This window comes from Phyllobates terribilis, unplaced genomic scaffold (assembly GCF_046119375.1).
Source record: "Phyllobates terribilis strain yellow unplaced genomic scaffold, ASM4611937v1 Scaffold_1__5_contigs__length_1240528914, whole genome shotgun sequence".
NCBI lineage: Eukaryota > Metazoa > Chordata > Amphibia > Anura > Dendrobatidae > Phyllobates > Phyllobates terribilis.
Window position 1 is genome coordinate 649391387 of NW_027362761.1, and position 21115 is coordinate 649412501.

A 21115-nucleotide genomic window follows, 5' to 3' on the forward strand; every position below is an offset into this window, starting at 1 on the left:
TTGGAGAGAGTCTACTGTCAGGGGCCTTTCTCTCGGATCTAGGGCGCAAAAAACCTTTGTCTTCCGGTTTTGCTTTGTGGCGAAGAGATCCACCACCGGAAGACCCAATTTCCGGACTAATAGGGAAAAAATGTCCTGTTTTAGTTCCCATTCGCCTTGCCTTAAAAAATGACGGCTTAAGAAGTCTGCCTTTGAATTTTCTTTCCCTTTGATGTGGAGGGCTGTCAAAGAGAGGAGATGGCATTCCGAGATCTGAAAGCGATGATCCGCCACTCATTAGCGATCCAGCACGAGTACCCCCCTGATGGTTAATATAAGCTACTGCTATCTTATTATCGGACAGGATCCTAATGTTCTTATTGTGAAGGAATGGTAAGAAATGATAAACAGCCCTATCAACTGCCAGTAGTTCCCTGGTATTAGAGGAAAGAGCTCTCTCAGCGTCCGACCAGAACCCCTGGGCAATCATATCCCCCAAGTGAGCCCCCCATCCATGTAGACTTGCGTCAGTTGTAATTATTTCAGATATTCTGACCACCCAGGGAACTCCTTGAGATAAGTTTTCTAAATTCACCCACCACTGTAGAGAGTCAATAGACCGAGGAGATAAGAACATCCGTCTCTCCAAGTGCCCACGTAACGAGACCTTATTCTGTAGGACGTCCCACTGTAAAACTCTGGAATGGTATTGTGCCCACATTACCCCCGGCAGACAAGATAGGGTACCAAGTAAGGACATTGCAGCCCTAAGGGACATGACTGGGTTCGCAAGAGCTCCTTCCACCAGCCTTTTGACCTTCTGTTTTTTGGCTTCTGGAAGTTAACACATCTGGAGGTCTGAGTCTAGCATGATACCTAGGAACTGCTAGACTACCCTGGATTTCTCCAGATTTAGAATCCAGTTCAGGCCTTCCAGAATAGAGGAGACCAATTTAAGATGGGAGACACATTGAGAGGCTGAGTCCCCAATGATCAAAAAATCATCTAAGTAAGGGATAATTAACACATTATGTTCCCGTACATGAGCCATCACCTCCGCTATCACCTTCGTAAATACTCTAGGGGCTATAGCGAGACCGAATGTCAAGGCCACAAATTGGAAATGTTTAATTTCATCCCCTATGACCAAGGCCACTCTAAGGTATTTTTGGAAGCTTCGGTGTATAGGGATATGGTAATATGCGTCCTTTAGATCCAAAACTACCATGTGACAGCCTGAAAACAGTTTTATAGTAGACTTAATGGACTCCATTTTAAAGGTGGGAATTAACAAAAATGTATTCAGGGCCTTAAGGTTAATAATACACCTAAAGGATCCGTTAGGTTTAGTGACCAAAAATAACGGTGAGTAGAACCCCAGTCCCTTTTCTGCTATTGGGACCTCCACTAAGACGGCCTTATGGACCAGATTCAGGACCTCCACTTGTAGGGCCATCTGCTCCCGTGTTGAGGACCTGTTTGGGGTCAGGACGAACCTCCCACGAGGGACTTGCTGAAAGTCGAGTCTCAGGCCGGAACCTACCAGACCAAGGATCCAATTATTAGAAGAAATATTTGTCCAGGCAGATAAGAAGCCCAATAACCTCCCCCCTACCTGGGCCGCGAGTCATTGGCTCGGTTTTCGGGGGCCTGGGCTAGCAGAAGAGGATCCGAACAGGAGCCCTTTACCTTTCGGTCTATGGTCTTCCCATTTATCCTGACCCTTCTGGCGCTTATTAAGTAGAAACCTTTTCTGAAAAGGACGTTTGTACGTGGGGCAGAGAGGTTAGGAAAGCCCCTTTTTGTGTCACTTGCTCTATCCAGTAGCTTATCCAGAACCGACCCAAAAAGATGTCCCCCTTCACAAGGGATAGCGCAGAGTCTTGTCCTCGCATGAATGTCCCCCGGCCAACATTTTAGCCACAAGGCTCTCCGGGCCGAGTTAGACATGGCGGCCGACCTTTCTGCTTATCTGACAGAATCTGCCGATGCGTCCGCTAGAAAGGCTGCCGCCCCCTGAAGAAGAGACATGATTTCCTTCCTGGGGGTATTGTTTTTATGATGGGCTTCAAGCTGGTCCAGTCAGATCATTAGGGACCTGGCGGTACAAGTAGCTGCCACCGCGGGTTTTAGGGCTCCCGCCGAAGTCTCCCAGGTCCCTCTAAAGAAAGAATCAGCCTTTCTATCCAGGGGCTCTTTAAGAGCTCCCATATCATCAAACGGAAGGGAGGAACTCTTAGAGGCTTTGGAAATGGCCACATCTATCTTGGGGGCTTTTTCCCAGGAGGTGGAGCGCCCTTCCTTTCCGTTTTTTTCCATTCAGTAAGGATTAAGCCCTGAATCTTTTCGTTCAACGGTAAACTCCTTCTCTTCCTTTGACCCAGCCCCCCGAACATAACGTCCTGGACTGACTTCTCCTGCCTGGCCTCTGTGATGCCCATAGTGGACCAAACCATTTTTATCAATCCGTCCACTTCACCAAGGGGGAAGCAATTTTGTCCCACACCACTATCAGAGGAGGAAGCTGAGGAAAAGGCTGCACTATCTGCATCCGACTCATAGGGAGAGGATAGGGGGTCATCCAAGACTAAGGGGATGTCACAGTCAGAGTTCTCTTTAACTCTCTTGGAGAGGACCTTGTGAATCTGTTTTAACTAAGGTTTTTAAACCAGAAGTTAGAGCAGGACCCTCTTCTGCCAGTGTCTGGTTTATGCATAACTGACATAGCTTTTTAGGGTATCAGTCAGGAAGAAGAGACTTGCATAGCGCACACTGTATATGCCTTGCCTTGGCGGTACATTTCTTCCCCTGTTAAAATTTAGAAGGGGAGAAGGGATACCATATTACTAAGTGAACTTACTCGAAGATCACTTACCCAGGCGGCTCAGGAAGAAAACACCAAGGTTACTTACCGGTAGCCGGTTTTTCCTGAGCCCATGACAGCACACCTTGAGAGAGGATCCGCCCCACCAAGGACAGGAAACCGTCTGAAATAAAAGGGCGGTACCTCTCCCTCGCTTCAGTTGTTTACAGAGCATTGAGAGGACCTCCCTAAACAGGTTAGGCACATAACCAAAACCACAATATACATATACACACCACCCCAAACAGTGCACACCAGGGTGTGAGAAACATAGAAAAAATAAGGGGGGGAAACTACGGGTGCTGTCATGGGCTCAGGAAAAACCGGCTACCGGTAAGTAACCTTGGTGTTTTCCCCTCCCCCATGACAGCACACCTTGAGAGAATTTTGGAGAATTTATGAGCACCCTAGGGAGGGACCACCGCCTGAAGTACCCTTCTCCCAAAGGTGAGATCAGAAGAGGATAGATCCAACCGATAGTGCTTAAAGAAGGTGGATGGTGTAGACCAAGTAGCAGCCCTACATATCTGCTCGATCGAGACGTCTGCTCTCTCTGCCCAGGAGGTTGCAACGGCTCTGGTGGAATGAGCCCTCACATTGTCCGGGGCTGGAACCCCTGTGGACGTATAGGCTAAGCAAATGGCCTCCCTGAGCCACCTAGAGATGGTACCCTTGGACACCCCGTGACCTTTCCTACACCCTTGAAAGGCCAGGAACAGAGAACCGTCTTTCCTCCACAGACTAGTCATGTGAATGTACTGTAGCAGGGACCTCCTAACATCTAGGCTATGGAACCTGACTTCCCCTGGGTTCTTGGGATTGCTGCATTACGAGGGTAGCACAATCTCCTGACTACAGTGAAATCTAGATACCACCTTGGGAAGGTATGCTGGATCTGGCCGCAAGGTGACCCTATCCTCAAAGATTTGTGTGTAAGGAGGATTAACCGAAAGGGCCTGCAGATCACCCACCCTACGGGCTGACGTTAAGGCCACTAGGAGGATGGTCTTAAGGGTGAGAGTTTTTGGAGAAACCTTGTGTAGAGGTTCAAATGGTTCACTAGTAAGAGCGTTCAAGACTAAGTTCAGGTCCCAAGGAGGAACACCCAAGGATCTAACCGGTCCTGCTCTGGCACAGGACTTGATAAACCTCGAGATCCACCTATTCCCAGCCAGATTACAATTGTAGAGTGCTCCCAAAGCTGAAACTTGAACCTTAAGGGTCCCTGTAGCTAGACCCAGGTCCCGCCCCTTTTGCAGAAATTCCAGGATCCCTCTGATCGGAGGTTTGCTCGATAGCGGGATATCTATAAACTCTAGGAATTTAGCCCAAACCCTGCTATAAATCTTAGTTGTAATTGGTTTTCTGCTCCCCAATAAAGTAGAAACTAAGCCTGGTGAAAACCCCTTGCTACTCAATAGCGACCTCTCAAATTCCATGCCCAAAGATGGAACCCCCTGGCCTGGGCATGGAATACTGGTCCCTGCATGAGAAGGTCCGGCCTCTCTGGTAGAATCCAGGGATCTGACACCGACATTAGCCGAAGCAGAGAGAACCAAGGCCTCTTGGGCCAAAAAGGGGCTATCAAAATCACCCTGGCGCCTTCCTCCCGGATCTTCCTCACCACTACTGGAATCATCACTAATGGCGGAAAGGCATAGGCCTTCCTGAACCCCCAAGGAATCTGGAGGGCATCTACGGCATGGGGATTTTCTGCCGGATTTAGGGAGCAAAATTTCTGCACCTTTCTGTTTGCCCTTGTGGCGAACAGGTCTATGTCTGGCTGCCCCCATAACTGGACAATCTGATGGAAGACCTCCGGGTTCAACCCCCACTCCCCCTGTCTTAGGGTATGGCGGCTTAGAAAATCTGCTTTCACGTTTTCTATCCCTTTTATGTGAAGGGCGCTGAGGGATAGGAGGTTTCGCTCTGCTAGACCAAGGATCCTGTCTGCCACCACCATCAGAGGGCGTGACCTTGTCCCTCCTTGGTGATTCACATAGGCTACTGCTGTCCGGTTGTCGGACCTGACCTGGACATGGTGATTTTGGATGTGAGGGAGGAAGCCCCTGAGGGATCTTTCTACGGCCCAAAGCTCCTTTAAGTTTGAGGATGCTCCCCCCTCGTGGTAAGCCCAGTGACCCTGTATTGCGAGTTCTGCCAGATGACCCCCCCATCCGGAACTGCTTGCGTCGGTCGTAATTACCCGATCTACTGGTCTGGACCATTGAACGCCTGCGGTTAGATTTCCCCTGACTGTCCACCACGAAAGGGAATCTACTACTTGTGGGGAGAGAGAGAGCCTGCCTTCTAAATGCCCGTTGCAGGACCTCTGTGCTGACAGGACATCCAACTGAAGCCGCCTCATATGCCCCTGGGCCCACATTACTGCTGGGAGACAGGCAGTCATAGAACCCAGGAGGGACATTGCCTCTCTCAGAGACATCTCTGGAGCTTGAATGGCCTTCGAGACTAATGCAATCAACCTGCAGATTTTGTCCTCTGGGAGGAAGCAGGTTTGGCAACGAGAGTCTAGGATTAGACCCAGAAAGGTCTGAGTCCTGGAGGGGGTTAGTCTTGATTTTTGGAAATTTACTAACCACCCCAGCTGATGCAACACTTCCGTGACCACTAGGAGCTGACTGGAGCAGTGGGCTTCTGTTTTCCCTATTATCAAGAAGTCGTTTAAATATGGCACGATCACTACATTCTTGATCCGTAGGAAGGCTGTCACTTCTGCTATTAGTTTCGTAAATATTCTCGGGGCAATGGAGAGGCCAAAGGGTAGGGCAGCAAACTGAAAATGCCTCAGCTTCCCCTGAATAAACAGGGCTACTCTCAGATACTTCTGATACTCCGGATGGATTAGGACGTGATAATATGCGTCCTTCAAGTCTATTACAGCCATAAAGCAGTTGCGATGTAAGAGCTTCACTGCCGAGCTTACTGACTCCATCTTGAAAGTCTGGTTTTCTACTACTTGGTTCAGACTTCTGAGGTTGATGATGGTCCTTAAGGCCCGTTTGTTTTTTTTATCATGAATAGTGGGGAATAGAACCCCCTCCCTCTCTGTGTTGCTGGTACTTCGAGAAGCACCTGCTTTCCTGCTAACTCTAACACTTCTGTTTCCAGGGCTAATTGTTCTTCCTGGACCTTTCGTAGGGGGGTAACCACAAAGGTCCGCCAGGGGGTCTGGCTGAACCGGATCTTCAGGCCCCCATTGATAATTTTCAGAATCCAGGGGTTTGCTGTTATCGCATCCCAAGCTGGAAGAAAGTGGGAAAGCCTTCCACCCACTTCCAGCCTGGCGTCATTGGGAGGATCTCTTCGAACTCTAGGATGGTCCTCCAAACATGTAGGCCGATTCTTTTTTGGACTTGGCTTCCCATTTCTTTTTGTCTCCCGGAGGACGACCCCGGTTAAATTTTCTCCTCCGAAAACGAAATCTTCTTGGTTCCCCCGAAAATCCCAGGAACCCTTTGGTTTTATCGCCTGCTTTTTCCAACAGGTCTTCTAACTTTTGGCCAAACAGGAGTCTACCATCACATGGGAGGGAGCACAGTTTCTGTTTCGAAGGTAGGTCGCCTGGGCAACCTTTGAGCCACAAGGCCCACCTGGCTGCGTTGGATAGTCCCGCTGCCCTAGCTGACAGTCTGACCGAGTCAGCTGAAGAGTCGGCCAGGAAGGCCGATGCGGTTTGTATTAGAGGTAGCTCTGCAAGTATTGCCTGTCTGGAGACCTTCTTATCTTTAAGCTGGTCTTCCAGCTGTTGGAGCCACACCATCAAGGACCTCGCCACACAGGTGCTAGCCACCGCTGGTTTTAGGCCACCTGCCGCCGCCTCCCACGTGTGGCGCAGGAAGGAGTCAGCTCTTTTATCCAGGGCATCTTTTAGGACGCCAGAGTCCTCCAAGGGCAGGGAAGATCTTTTCGATGACCTTGCCACAGTCCCGTCCACCTTGGGGATCTTATCCCAAGGTTCCGCATCCTTCTCTTCGAAGGGGTACCTTCTTTTGGAGAAGGAGGGTAAAGCCCCTGATCTCTCAGGTCTCCTCCACTCCCGGTCAATGAGGCCCTGAATCTTACTGTTAACCGGAAATGAGCGTCTATTCTTCTCTCCCAAGCCCGCAAACATGATGTCCTCCCGGGATTTAGATGCTCTCTCTTCCTCCAGACCCATGGTTGATCTTACTGCCCTAACCAGTCTGTCTGTATTCTCAATGGGGAAGCAGGGTCTACCGCCCCCCGATGAGGAAGAGGACGATGAATCCCACTGCTCCTCGGACTGGGAGGAATCAGAGACGGGGGAAACCTCTCTACGGGGCCTTTTCTTCCCTCTAAGGAACCTTTTCAGGGACCCCTGAACTTCTGCATGTACTATGGACTTGAAATCTGCAGCAAAATCCCGGGAATTCTCAGCTATGGTTTTGGTCACACAGCCCTGGCAAAGTGGTTTCTGCCACTCTACTGAGAGAGAAGCTTGGCAAAGGGCACACATTCTATGATTTTGCTTGGCACTACTCTTCTTAGGCTCCTAAAAAAAGGAAGCACATAAGAGACTTCCAGTTATTAACCAGTGACATTCACGAAGCTCACTCACCCTCGGAGGTCACAAACGGGTACCGGATTCGGAGGCTGTCGCGGAACCGATTATTCCATTCTGGATGGTCCCGAGGCACTCGAAGCCTTACTCCTGCGGCTGCCACTACGATTACTCGAGCGGCTGTCTGTATACGATGCATCCCTCTGCTTTTTCTGTTGCTGAGGTGGGGGGGGTAAGCTGCTGCTGCTGCTCCTGGCTATCTGGATCAGCCATGTCTCAGAAGCGCACCACGCTTCCAGGATAGCTCCCCCCCCCACTTAAATATAGGGCCATACAGCCTCCTCCGGTCTGTGGGCCCTCCCCCTTCCTCAGGCCGGAGCTCCGTTGAAAAAAAATAAATAAATAAAAAACCGGCCTGGAACGCTCCGATGGGCGCCGCCATCTTGGTTCGGCGCCGCCTCCTGACGTCACCCAGCGCGCCGCTCCCAGCGTGCCCTGCGCCGTGACGTCAGGCGCGTCACACCCGGAAGCGTTCCACACTGCAGGGGGAGGACGGCGCCGCGGTCTCCGGGAGGACAGAGCCTGCCTCACCGCGTGCGCCCCGCTCGGCGCAGAGACCCCAGGGGAAGCTGCGGACGGCGCTTCTGGAATACTGAACCCGGTGCATAGGCCAGTGCCCGCTCTTCCACACCGGGACAGACCCAGGTAAGTCTTCTTTCTTCCAGACAGGTTCCCCATCAAGGACAGGAAACCAACTGAAGCGAGGGAGAGGTACCGCCCTTTTATTTCAGACGGTTTCCTGTCCTTGGTGGGGCAGATCCTCTCTCAAGGTGTGCTGTCATGGGGGAGGGGAAAAAACAGCTGGTACCGGATTGGAGGAAGGACCCTTCTCAGCCGGGGGGCCTTCCCTAGAGGCTGCAGATTGGTCCGTTCTACCAGAGGTATGGTGACCAGACCTAGACCCCGAGCTCCGTTTTCCTGAGGACCGGCTACCAGAACCATGTGCGTGATGCGTTTTTTGGGGCTCCCCAGACAGCCGCTGAGATGGTGAAGATGGCGGCTGCTCCACCTGCTGCTGCAACTGGACACCTTCAGACTCCATAATGAAAGAATGAAGCTTTGGGAAGCACTGGGCCATGTTACCTGATAGTTTAAATAGGTATTGACTCCTCCCCTCTAGCAGCGCATCAGCACACTTTTTCCATTTTTTTTTTTTGAATTTCGCGCTCTTTTGACACCGGCACATGATCGCCGAGTCGCGGTGACGTCATCGGGCCGCGACTTACCGAAACCCGGAAGTACACGAGCTTCGCGCGAGGACGCATGCTGTCAGCGCTCCCTCAGGTAAGCCGCGCTTTAGCGATGCACCGCGCTGCATTCACCCAGGGCAGGGCGAGTGGACACAATCACCTTGGCCCTCACCCCCCCCTCCCCATACTTACGGAGGGTGATAGTGGGCTGTCACCCCCACTCGGGATGCAGACCCCACCGCACTTTTGGGGCTCAGCCAGGGCCTACACTCCCACGGGAGGCGCACCTGGCTTGAGGTAGAAAAGGGGATGCCACCCCAGACAGGGGCGCAGCACCACTGCAAAAGGAACCCCCAGTGCTTAGGATGCTGTGCCTCTCCCATATAGGGGCGCATGAGCATAGGCCAATGCTGGAGCTGCAGTCCCCAGACAGGGGCGCAGGACCGACAGCCGTCGCCATCCACGTTCTTTCGCCTGCGACCGGCTTCCTCCATCAAGGACAGGAAACAAAACTGAGGCGAGAGGGAGGGCAGCCCCCTTTTAAGCCTGTAGGTTTCCTGTCCTTGGTGGGCGGATTCCCTCGCTCGTGGTGCTGTCATGGTCGACCGATAAATTGTTGTTACCCATTGTTTAATGAAAGAAAAACCCACAATGATCATAGACAGGGCCGGCTCCTGGTTTTTCTAGGCCCCGGGCGAAAGAGTCTCAGTGGGCCCCTTTAATACATACCACGATTCATGATGCACAGATACCGCAGAGAAATATATATATAGTACAATGCGAAGATTTCACTTCTTACATTACATGAGCGATATCTATTGTAAATTCCACAATAGCTCACAAACCGGCGAATCACTCCACACAAAATACTGGCCCCCATATAAGGCCCCATACGGAATACTGGCCCCCATATAAGGCCCCATACGGAATACTGGCCGCCATATAAGGCCCCATACGGAATACTGGCCGCCATATAAGGCCCCATACGGAATACTGGCCCCCATATAAGGCCCCATACGGAATACTGGCCCCCATATAAGGCTCCATACGGAATACTGGCCCCCATATAAAGCTCCATACATTATACTTGCCCCCATATAAGGCTCCATACGGAATACTGGCCCCCATATAAGGCTCCATACAGAATACTGGCCCCCATATAAGGCTCCATACAGAATACTGGCCCCCATATAAGGCTCCATACAGGATACTGGTCCCCTTATAAAGCTCCATACAGGATACTGGCCCCCATATAACGCTCCATACAGGATACTGGCCCCCATATAACGCTCCATACAGGATACTGGCCCCCATATAACGCTCCATACAGGATACTGGCCCCCATATAACGCTCCATATAGGATACTGGCCCCCATATAACGCTCCATACAGGATACTGGCCCCCATATAACGCTCCATACAGGATACTGGCCCCCATATAATGCTCCATGCAGGCTGTTACCCCCCACATAATGCACTATGCAGGCTGTCCTCCCTTCCTTATAATGCCCCATGCAGGCTGTCACCCCCCCTCTTTATAATGCCCCATGCAGGATGTCACCCCCCCTCTTTATAATGCCCCATGCAGGATGTCACCCCCCCTCTTTATAATGCCCCATGCAGGATGTCACCCCCCCTCTTTATAATGCCCCATGCAGGATGTCACCCCCCCCTCTTTATAATGCCCCATGCAGGATGTCACCCCCCCCTCTTTATAATGCCCCATGCAGGATGTCACCCCCCCCTCTTTATAATGCCCCATGCAGGATGTCACCCCCCCCCTCTTTATAATGCCCCGTGCAGGATGTCACCCCCTCTCTTTATAATGCCCCATGCAGGATGTCACCCCCCCCTCTCTTTATAATGCCCCATGCAGGATGTCACCCCCTCCATATTATGCCCCATGCCTCCATACATTAAAAAAAAAAAAAAAAAAAAAAAAAATCAAATACTCACCTCACTCCTCCCCACCTGCAGCCGCTACTCAGGTCTGGACTCAATCGTCGCTGGCGTCGTCCCGCTCTGTGCTCCCTATGACGGCTCAGGGGATGGCGCGGTGTAAAGACGTCACTGTGCCCTCTGACCGGAGACGTCACAGAAAGCGCAGAGCAGGAAGACAGCGGATCTGAGGAGGCACGGGGAGAGGTAAGTATCCGGCTGCCGGGGCCCTGAGCAAGCAGGGGAGAAGGGCGGGCGCTGACACCGCTCTCCTCCGCCCATAGCCCAACGGGGTGCGCGACCGCCAGTTGGCCACCCTGCCTGCTCAGGGCCCCGGCACTTGGCCGGGTGCTGACGCCAGCCCTGGTCACAGAAATAACGTGAATCTAACAAAAGTAATAAATTAAAAAGCTTTGAAAATGAACATATGAAAGTCAGACATTGCTTTTCAACCCTGCTTCCACAGAATTTAAAAAAAAATTCAACTCATGAAATGGGCATGGACAGAAATGATGGTTCTTCTTAACTTAATATTTTGTTGAACAACCTTTTGAGGCAATCAGTGCAATCAAATGATTCCTGTAACTGTCAATGAGACTTCTGCACCTCTCGACAGGTATTTTGGCCCACTCCTCATGAGCAAACTGCTCCAGTTGTCTCGTGTTTGAAGGTTGTCTTTTCCAGACGGCATGTTTCAGATCTTTCCAAAGATGCTCAATAGGATTTAGGTCAGGGCCCATAGAAGGCCACTTCAGAATGTTTTCCTCTTAGCCATTCTTGGGTGTTTTTAGCTGTGTGTTTTGGTTCATTATCCTGTTGCAAGACCCATGACCTACGACTGAGACCAAGCTTTCTGACACTGGGCAGCACATTTCTCTCTCGAATCCCTAAATAGTCTTGAGATTTCATTGTACACAGATTCAAGACACCCTGTGCCAGATGCAGCAAAGCAGCCCCCGAACATAACATAGCCTCCTCCATGTTTCACAGTAGGGACAGTTCTTTTCTTAATATGCTTCATTTTTCCATCTGTGAACATAGAGCTGATGTGCCTTGACAAAAACTTCCATTTTTGTCTCATCTGTCTGTAGTGAGCTGGCCGGCTCTGGCTGTTCTGTGATTATTAATATAGAGCCTGTTACAGAAGTGATTACACAGGATGATGTTGCCACCTTGTGGCCAGAGGTTGCACCTGCACAGGGTGTGATGACAGAGAAAAAGACTGAGCCTCCTGTGTCCGGCCCTAGAGAGTCACGTGACCAAAGTGGGAAGCGGGAAAAAGCGCGCGAGGAGTTTGCTGTGGGTTGTGAAAAGAGCCAGGACGGTGTGCAGGCCCTCGTGCGTGGCGCAGGAGAGACTCTCAACGGGATTTCTTTTACCTGACACCATATCCTCGGGGCCTTCCCCAGCTTCTTCACTGCTGAGGGATACAGCTATTACACTCCCTGCTACTGGAGTGTGGACTACATAAGGGATCCACCAAAGCTGCTATCCGGATCAGAGAGACTGTAACGGGTCCTCTGGCGAGAGGCCGAAGAATTCCCTCCTTTCAGCGTAATTTGTTGTTCCTGTTTTTTTCTCCGGCTGGGACGCCCTCCTGCAAAGACAGACAGGCCTGCGACGTGGGACACATCCTTCTGGAGTAAAGGACTGGTAACGTGTGAGTAGGGACAGTGAGGGTCAGCTTATCAGTACACGTTATTACTGTGCATATTTACGGTTGTCATTTATTGTTTTTCTTTGCTGTTAAAAATGTATACGAGTAAAGATATGGTTATCAAGATGGAGTCTGTGTGTGGGGATCTTGCTGGGCCAGATCATAGATACCAATGCGCGGCCTTGCCCGCGGTCACTTCATGTCCATAGGACATTCTCCCAGAAGCTTTGTGGCTTGTCAACATGTAGTTTGGCAAATTCCAGTCTGGAATTTTTATGATTTTTTTTCAACAATGGTGTTCTTCTTGGTTGTTTCTCATGAAGTCCCCTTTGGATCAAACGACTGATGGTGCGATCTGACACTGATGTTTCTTGAGCTTGAAGTTCACCTTTAATCTCTTTAGAAGTTATCCTGGGCTCTTTTGTTACCATTTGTATTATCCGTCTCTTTGATTTGTCATTAATTTTCCTCCTGCTGCCACGTCTAGGGAGGTTGGCTACAGTCCCATGGATCTTAAATTTCTGAATAATACGTGCAACTGTAGTCACAGGAACATCAAGCTGCTTGGAGATGGTCTTATAACCTTTACCTTTAACATGCTTGTCTAGAATTTTCTTTCTAATCCGCTGAGACAACTCTTTCCTTTACTTCCTCTGGTCCATGTTGAGTGTGATACACACCATGTCACCAAACAGCACAGTGAGTATCTGAAGCCCTATATACAGGCCCACTGACTGATTACAAGATATAGACTCCTGTAATGCTAATTAGTGGACACAACTTGATTTAACATGTCCCTTTTGTCACATTATTTTCAGGGGTATGATCACTTCTGTCCAGGCCTATTTCATAAGTTTATTTATTTTTTTTAAATTCTGTGTAAGCAGGGTTGAAAAGCATTGACTGATTTCCATTTGTTCATTTTCATAGATTTTTAATTTATTATTACTTTTATCAGATTCAAGTTATTTCTGTGACCATTGTGGGTTTTTCTTTCATTAAACAACCAACAATTTTGACCACGTGTGTATATTCGAGTATAAGCGGACTTTTTCTTATTTTTTTGTGCTGAAAAAGCCCCCCTTGGCTTATACTTGGGTATATACATTCCAGTGGTGGATAGTGGTGGTGGGGGTGGTTGCGGCGGCAGAGCGGGACATGCAGTAGCTGCTGCAGCTACCACGTGTGCCCACTGCTAAAGGTAAATGAATATTCACTCTTCTCCACACCCATGGTCGTGGAGAAGAGTTATTAATTCTTTTTAGTAGCAGGCACACAGGATCGCTGAGCCACGGCTGCAATTGATAGTGCCGACTATTAAAGAAAATGCATATTCACTCCTCTCCACGCCCATAGTCCCGGTGTGGAGAGGAGTGAATATCCCGACAACTCACCTGTGACGTCATGCGCTGCTCAGATGCTGACATGAGCTGCTGGCAGAACAGGACGCTGCGCTGGAGCAGAGAGGAAGAAGGCGAGTAGAAGTGTATTTTTTTCATGTGTGCAGTGATGGGGTGCCATGTATACCAGGATAGGGGGGCCATGCATAGCAGAATTGGGGATGAGGGGTACCATACATAGCAGGATTGGGCATGAGGGGGCAATGCAAACCAGGATGGGGAAATTTACCAATAGCTGCTGCATTTTCCGCCCTCGGCTTATACTTGAGTCAATAAGTTTTCCCAGTTTTTTGTGGTAAAATTATGTGCCTCGTCTTACACTCGAGTATATGCGCCAAGTGCGTCCTCGATTGTAGACAACTCCACTAGGAGATCCTCTTGGTTCCAGAGAAATTGTCCAACAGAAAATATAAAAGTAATGGAAATCCTTTGGGGAAAAGGAAAGAAAGGTAGCGCTACCGCATAATAAATGTGATACAATCAGGTGAGAGACACCTGATTGCCATTTCTGCTACACACAGGCGATCAAATGATTGCAGCTTTTAGTTTCCCATGAAGACTATTGAAGCATGTAAAAAGTAAGAAAAAAATTGTTTTTAAAAAATTACAATATAAAAGTTTAAATCATTTTTTTTGCCCCATTCAAAATATATATATATTTTTTTAACCCCTTTCTGGCCCAGGGTGTATTAATACGTATCTGTGCGGGCGAGATAGCCGCCGGGTGTCAGCTGATAGTACCGGATGTCAGCTGTGACAATGTGCAGGGAGCAGTCCAGCACCGCTCAAGGCACATTAACCCCCAAAATGCTGCAATCGAAATCGATCGCAGCATTCCGGTGGCAAGAGGAGGTAAACGCTATAGTTATCTTCTCTGCCGGCGTCCAGCGGCGTCTGAGTCCGGTCCCGGATGTTGCCATAGTGACCCGACGTCATCATGACAACATCCGGGACACCAGGAGGCAGGAAGTTGCTTTGGTCATGCGCAGTGCACGACCAAAGCAACTTCTCCCTGTGCAGAGCTGACAGGCAGCATGGCATAGGGAGCTGCTGCTCTCTATGCCATGCAGCCGGTGAGGCTGCAAAAAGTGAAAGTCCCATAGTGGGACAATGTGAACAAAAAAATATTTTTTTATAATATATATATATCTATATATATATTTATATCTATATCTATATCTTTTTACCCATAAATAATCTTATGAAAAAAAAATAAACCAATAAAAGTACACATATTTGGTATCACCGCGTCCATAATGACCTGACCTATAAAACTGTCCTGCTGGTTAACCCCTTTAGTGAACACGATAAAAAAATAAATAAAAAACTAAACATAAAACTGTTTTTTCATACCGCCTAACAAAAAATGGAATAGAACGCGATCAAAAAGACGAATGTAAATAAAAATGGTACTACTGAAAACATCATCTTGTCCCGCAATAAACAAGCCACCATGCAGCTCCAACGGCCGAAAAATAAAAAAAGTTATAGCTCTCAGAACAAAGCGATGCAAAAACAATTTTATAAAATAGTTTTTATTGTGTAAAAGCGCCAAAATATAAAAAAATATATAAATGTAGTACCGCTATAAACGTACTGACCCAAAGAATAAAGCTACCTTATCAATTTTACCACACGCAGAACGGCATAAAAAACCCTCAAAATAACAATTCCTGAATTGTTGGTTTTTGTTTATTCTGCCTTCTAAAAATTAGAATAGAAAGCGATCAAAAAATGTTACGTGCCCGAAAATGGTACCAATAAAAACGTCAACTTGTCCCGCAAAAACAAGCCGCCACATGACTGTCGGCCGAAATATGGAAAAATTATAACTCTCAAAATATGGAGATGTAAAAAACTAGTGTGCAAAAAAATGCGTCTTTTAGTGTGTGACAGCTGTCAATCATAAAAATCCAATATGAATCTGGCATCGCTATAATCGCACCGACCCAAAGAATAAAGTCTTCTAATCACTTATACCGCATGAGGAACGTCGTAAAAAATAACGGTAAGGGTTAGGGTTGGACAAGGGTTAGGGTTGGGATTTTTTCAGAAGTAAAGAAAAAAATGACAATGATATGGCGACCAATGTTGAGCGCAAGTGCTCGCTACTTCAGTTTGCATCGGGTGCTCGGGTATGCACCGAGTATAGTGGGTGCTCGAGTGACATGCTCGAGTCTCCACCCCAAATGTTTTGCAGCTGTTATACAGCCAAAAAAAACCTTGCAGGGATTGCCTGCCATGCACGAGCGATCCCCGCATGTTTTTTTTGGGTGTCTAATAACCGTGAAACATGCGGGTAGGGACTCGAGCATGTCTCTAGAGCACCCCCAATACTTGGTGCATACCTGAGCACCCGATGCAAACTCAAATAGCGAGCACTTGCACTCAAGACTAATGACAACTTATTCAATATGATGACCTAATGTTATCAAATTCTGTGTCGTACCTCTGGGTTCAAAATGTTCACTATACCCCTTGATAAAATCCTTGAGGGGTGCAGTTTCCAAAATGGGGTCACTTGTGTGGGGTTTCCACTATTTAGGCACATCAGGGGCTCCCCCAACGCAACATGGCGTCCGCTAATTATTCAAGCAAATTTTACAATCAAAAAGTCAAATTGCGCTCCTTCCCTTCCGAGCCCTGCTGTGCACCCAAACAGTGTTTTTTCCTCACATATTGGGTATCTGCATGCTCAGGGGAAATTGCACAACAAATTTTGGGGTCCATTTTTTCCTGTAACCCCTGCGAAAATGAAAAAAATTTGGGTCTAAAGTAACATTTTTGTGAAAAAAGTTAAATGTTAATTTTTTTCTTCCACATTCCAAAAATTCCTGTGAAGAACCTGAAGGGTTAATAAACTTCTTGAATGTGTTTGAGCACCTTGAGGGGTACAGTTTTTAGAATGGTGTCACTTTTCGGTATTTTCTTCATAACGGCCCTTCAAAGTCACTTCAAATGTGATGTGGTCCCTAAAAAATATGGTTTTGTAAATTTTGTTGTAAAAATGAGAAATCGCTGGTCAACTTTTAATCCTTATAGCTCCCTACTAAAAAAAAATTTGGGAAATGTTATTTATTAACTATTTTGTGTAACATATCTCTCTGATTTAAGGGCATAAAAATTAAAATTTTAAAAATTGCGAAATTTTCGCCAAATTTTTTATTTTTTCACAAATTAACGTAAGTGATATCGAAGAAATTTTACCACAATAATGAAGTACAATATGTCATGAAAAAACAAACTCAGAATCAGGGGGATCCGTTGAAGCGTTGCAGAGTAATTACCTCATAAAATGACGGTGGTCAGAATTGTAAAAATTGGCCTGGTCATTAACGTGCAAACCACCCTCGGGGGTAAAGGGGTTAAATATACACATATTGGGTATCGCCTCTTTCAGAATTGCCTGATCCATTAATATAATCGGTAAACTGTGTAATGACAAAAAAAAATCAAAAGGCCAGAATTATGTTTTTTTGGTCACCGCAACATTGCAATAACGGGCTATCAAAACATCGTATCTACCCCAAAATAGTATCAATAAAACAACAGCTCGGCGTGCAAATAAGCCCTCACCTGGCCCCAGATCCCAAGAAATGTTGACACTACGGGTCTCATAAAATAGCGGGGGGTTTTGTTTGTTTTTTTAAAACAAACTTAGGATTTCTTTTTACCACTTAAATACAAATCTATATGTTTGGTATCTATAAACTCGCGATGACCTGGAGAATCTTAATAGCAGGTCAGTTTAAGCATTTAATGAACATGGTAGGAAAAAAAAAAACTGTGGAATTGTACTTTTTTTGCAATTTCACTGCACTTGGAATTATTTTTCCTGTTTTCCAGTACAAAATATGGTAAAACCAACTGCATCGTTCAAAAGTACAATTCGTCCCACAAAATAAGCCCTCACATGGCCATATTGACCAAAATATAAAGAGTTATGGCTGTGGGAAGAAGGGGAGCAAAAAACGAAAGCGCCAAAATAGAAAATGGCCTGGGGGTGAAGGGGTTAAGGCAGTTCTGTGCTTTCTGGTTGAGGTGGATGACATTTAGTGAGCAAATTGAGAAATTGCCTTTTCCTTTATACTGCTCCGTTATATTTAATATTCTTATTATACATGTAAAATCAGTTTTACTCTCCTGACACGGTTTCCATTTTTCCTGTATTTGAAAATTCTATAATTTCTCATCTTTGTATTGCAATTATAATAATGGCTTGTTCCTCAAACTCAAAAGCTTCCTTTCGGATATTACTTTATATTTAATTACATTTGTTGTGTTATATTTTTAATGCTTTTTTTTCCATAATATATGTTCCTCTCGCAATACCTATTTAACATGATTTTAAAAATATCATTTCTTAGCAACCTTATGCTAAAAGCCTTTCTCCAGGTTTGTGAGCCTCAGTGCCTATCTAGGCTGATTACATCAGTCTTTCTGAAGGTCATTATTTTTAGCTTCTTAAGAAAACATCCTGATAAAAAAATAACTCATGTTATCCTTATTATTAATGTATATGTTACTGTAAAAGTCAGAAGGCCGGTAAAACCTAGGATTTACCGGTCAATCTGGACACTTACCGAGGCAGTCGGTAAAAGCTCAAAATGAGAAGTAAAATTGAATGTTAACATTGTTCACATTTACCGTCGAGCATGGTAAAAGTCAGAAATATCAGGTGTGAAGATGGAACATCTGACTTTAACCAAGCGCAGTTGGTAAATGTGCACATTTACCACGGCTTCTTGGTAAATGTAGCTGAGAAGGGTTGTAAGCGCAGTTTTACCAACACATGCTGGTAGTTACTTTTACCAACACATGCTGGTAAATGTAAAGATTTACCAATTTGCCCAGGTAAAAGTCCAAAATCGTTCGTTTATATGGAATACATTTGACTTTTACCAACGCTGTTGAGAAATGTTAAGATTTACCAATACTTCACCGGTAAAAGTCCAATTTTACGTTTCATTTTGAGCTTTTACCGACGGCCTCGGTAAATGTCCAGATTGACCGGTAAATCCTAGGTTTCACCAGCCTTCTGACTTTTACAGAATACCCCAAACCTTTAAACCTTGGATAGTTACAATTGTATTTTAAGTATGCACTCTATATTAAAGACTGTTACTCACCTAGAAAGGTACATACCAGAAGATTCAGTTTGTGATGTCTGTTTGTCATTGCAGTTCACCATTGTCTGAATAAGAGCAAGATCTGGTCTCACTTGCACTGCCCTTGTGATTGCCCGGGTAACTAATCCTACTGCATCTCTTATAAACTTTTCCAAGCTTGGTCGGCTGACCTGTCCGTAAGCCAGTAACCCAGGGGGCATTCCATGAGTCTGCATCTCTTCCACTTTGAGAGGCTGTCCAACCATCCAATGAAACTCTTGTACTTCCAAGCCACTGTCCTGAGCAGCCTTGAAAACTAAAGAAGATTTGTGTGGGTCACATCCATGCAGGAGCAAAGGAATCTCAAGATCCTTAATATCTTTAAAGCGATGATGCAGGTAAATTCCTATAGCAGAATCATTGAGGGAGCGAATGTTGAGGATGTCACGGGTCATCATACTAGTATTAGTTGTCAGATAGTCAAGAATTGTCGCTGTTTCCCATGGGTGGCAGGTAATAACCAGAAGTTCCTCCCAGCTGTTGTTTTGTAACACACTACCTAAAATTTCCATGAGAGAGCCAACTGAGCTTCGAGTATCCATACGCAGGTGGAAGGGATTCTAGAAAGAACCAAATATTATTTGCTTATAATATACTTTACATGTCAAGCATTTACAGTGTACAAACCTGTCATAGACAAACTTAGAGAGTAACCACTGTAATTTTTATTTCACAAATCAATAGTACATACTAAAATTAGTAACTTTGTAATATATTTTAGAGAAAACCGCTTCTTTCTTTGACAGAATTGATCATTCATTATCAAAACTAAATTCTGAGATAGAATCTGTATTCAGTGAAGACACATTGTTACATCACTGATCTGGCCGAAGGCAGTTGGTGCCGATTGGATTCTATTTAGACGGAGGGTGGCGCTAGAGACAGTTCTGCCATCTCTTCTCTCAGTAATGTAACAGTGCCTTCACTGGATGCAGATTTTACCTGTGATATGAGAATTTTGAGAACGAATGACCAGCCCAGGAGAAAGAAGCAGATGTCTCTGCTAAGATCTATTACTAAATTGCTTATTTTCATGTGTACTATTGACTTCTGAAATAAAAATGTAAATGACTGTTACACTATAAAATAAGTAGAAGGATACAACAGATGCAAAAATGGCATTTTATCTTAAACCCCTAAGATTTTTGGCAATAAAGAATGTGTAGGATTGTAGTTGATCCAAAGAACATGAATTTTATAAATAACGGGGATTTCAGAGACATTACATCTATCGGAAAAAAAAACAGGCTTCAATAAGCTGGCTTAGACCAAGTATTAAGCAAGCATGTTTCTCTGTCAACTGTATAGGATTATTAGACCACGTCATAAAATACATTTAGATGTGATCGTATTAGAATTGGCCTAACAGACATTTGCAGCACACTAACGACATCAGTGGTACTAACATCACTAATTGCTGACTGTGCCAAACCTTTGACAACACAGAGAAATCCCAACTCTTCAGGGAAGTTTACTTACGTAAACATAGGTGTTTTTTTTTCCAGGGTCGCACCCCCTTGAGGAAGCGACATCTATGTCAGCGAAACGTATGTTGGGCAAACCTGTGCAATAATTTGGTAGCAACAAGCAATGGATATTGACTGGTAAGAGCATTATTGCCATATACTAGACACAAATACGAATTTATGTATTGCTGCTGATATGCTCTGTACTTGGTACTATGTTGTATACTGACCATAGTGTCTATTATTTATAATCTATTTGATTTGTGCATTCATATCAATATACTTATTTTTGATACTAAATATATGTATTGTGTAGTTGCTAAAACACTTTGTGGAGTCATCCCATGCATGTTTAATCACTTTGCTTTTTTGCGTGTAATTTCAATAAAGTATTTTAGCTAGAAAAACTCCTTGTTTTCAGTGTGTGAGATGTCTGTTGTGCTGAAGGTCCTCTTTAAACAGTGATCTATCAAAGTTTCATCTTTCAAAGTTTGATGTTAACAACACATTTGTAGAAGTACATCATGGCATGAACAAAGATTTAAAGGGAATCTGTCACCCCCCTGGGTGATATCAGACCACTACTATGGCCATACAGGGTATAGAAAAGTAAATGTATACCAACGTATGTCCAATAGCAGTGGTCTGATTCCAGAGAAATCTTCTTTTATAAAGTTTCTTCCAGGGAACGCCAAGCAAACCCCTCCTATCTGCTTATTATGCAGCTTAATACCCACCTCTGGGCTAAATTATCATCTTCCTCCCCTCCCAGGCACATCACAGGGCGCTGTGACGTGCCCTGCAGTCTCCCCTGCTTTGCATGCGCAAAGCGCCGCTCCCATGGAGCGCGC

The 21115-nt window shown here is 46.1% G+C and overlaps 1 protein-coding gene across 1 annotated transcript in view; it reads right to left on the reverse strand.

Annotated features, from left to right (window-relative positions):
* LOC141273221 (glutamate receptor ionotropic, NMDA 3B-like) overlaps positions 1-21115 on the reverse strand; it is a 473854-nt gene that overhangs the window by 326619 nt on the left and 126120 nt on the right. Inside the window, exon 2 of the mRNA XM_073684793.1 lies at positions 18760-19358. Coding sequence (XP_073540894.1) covers positions 18760-19358 — 599 coding nt within the window. The remainder of the gene's footprint in view (positions 1-18759; positions 19359-21115) is intronic.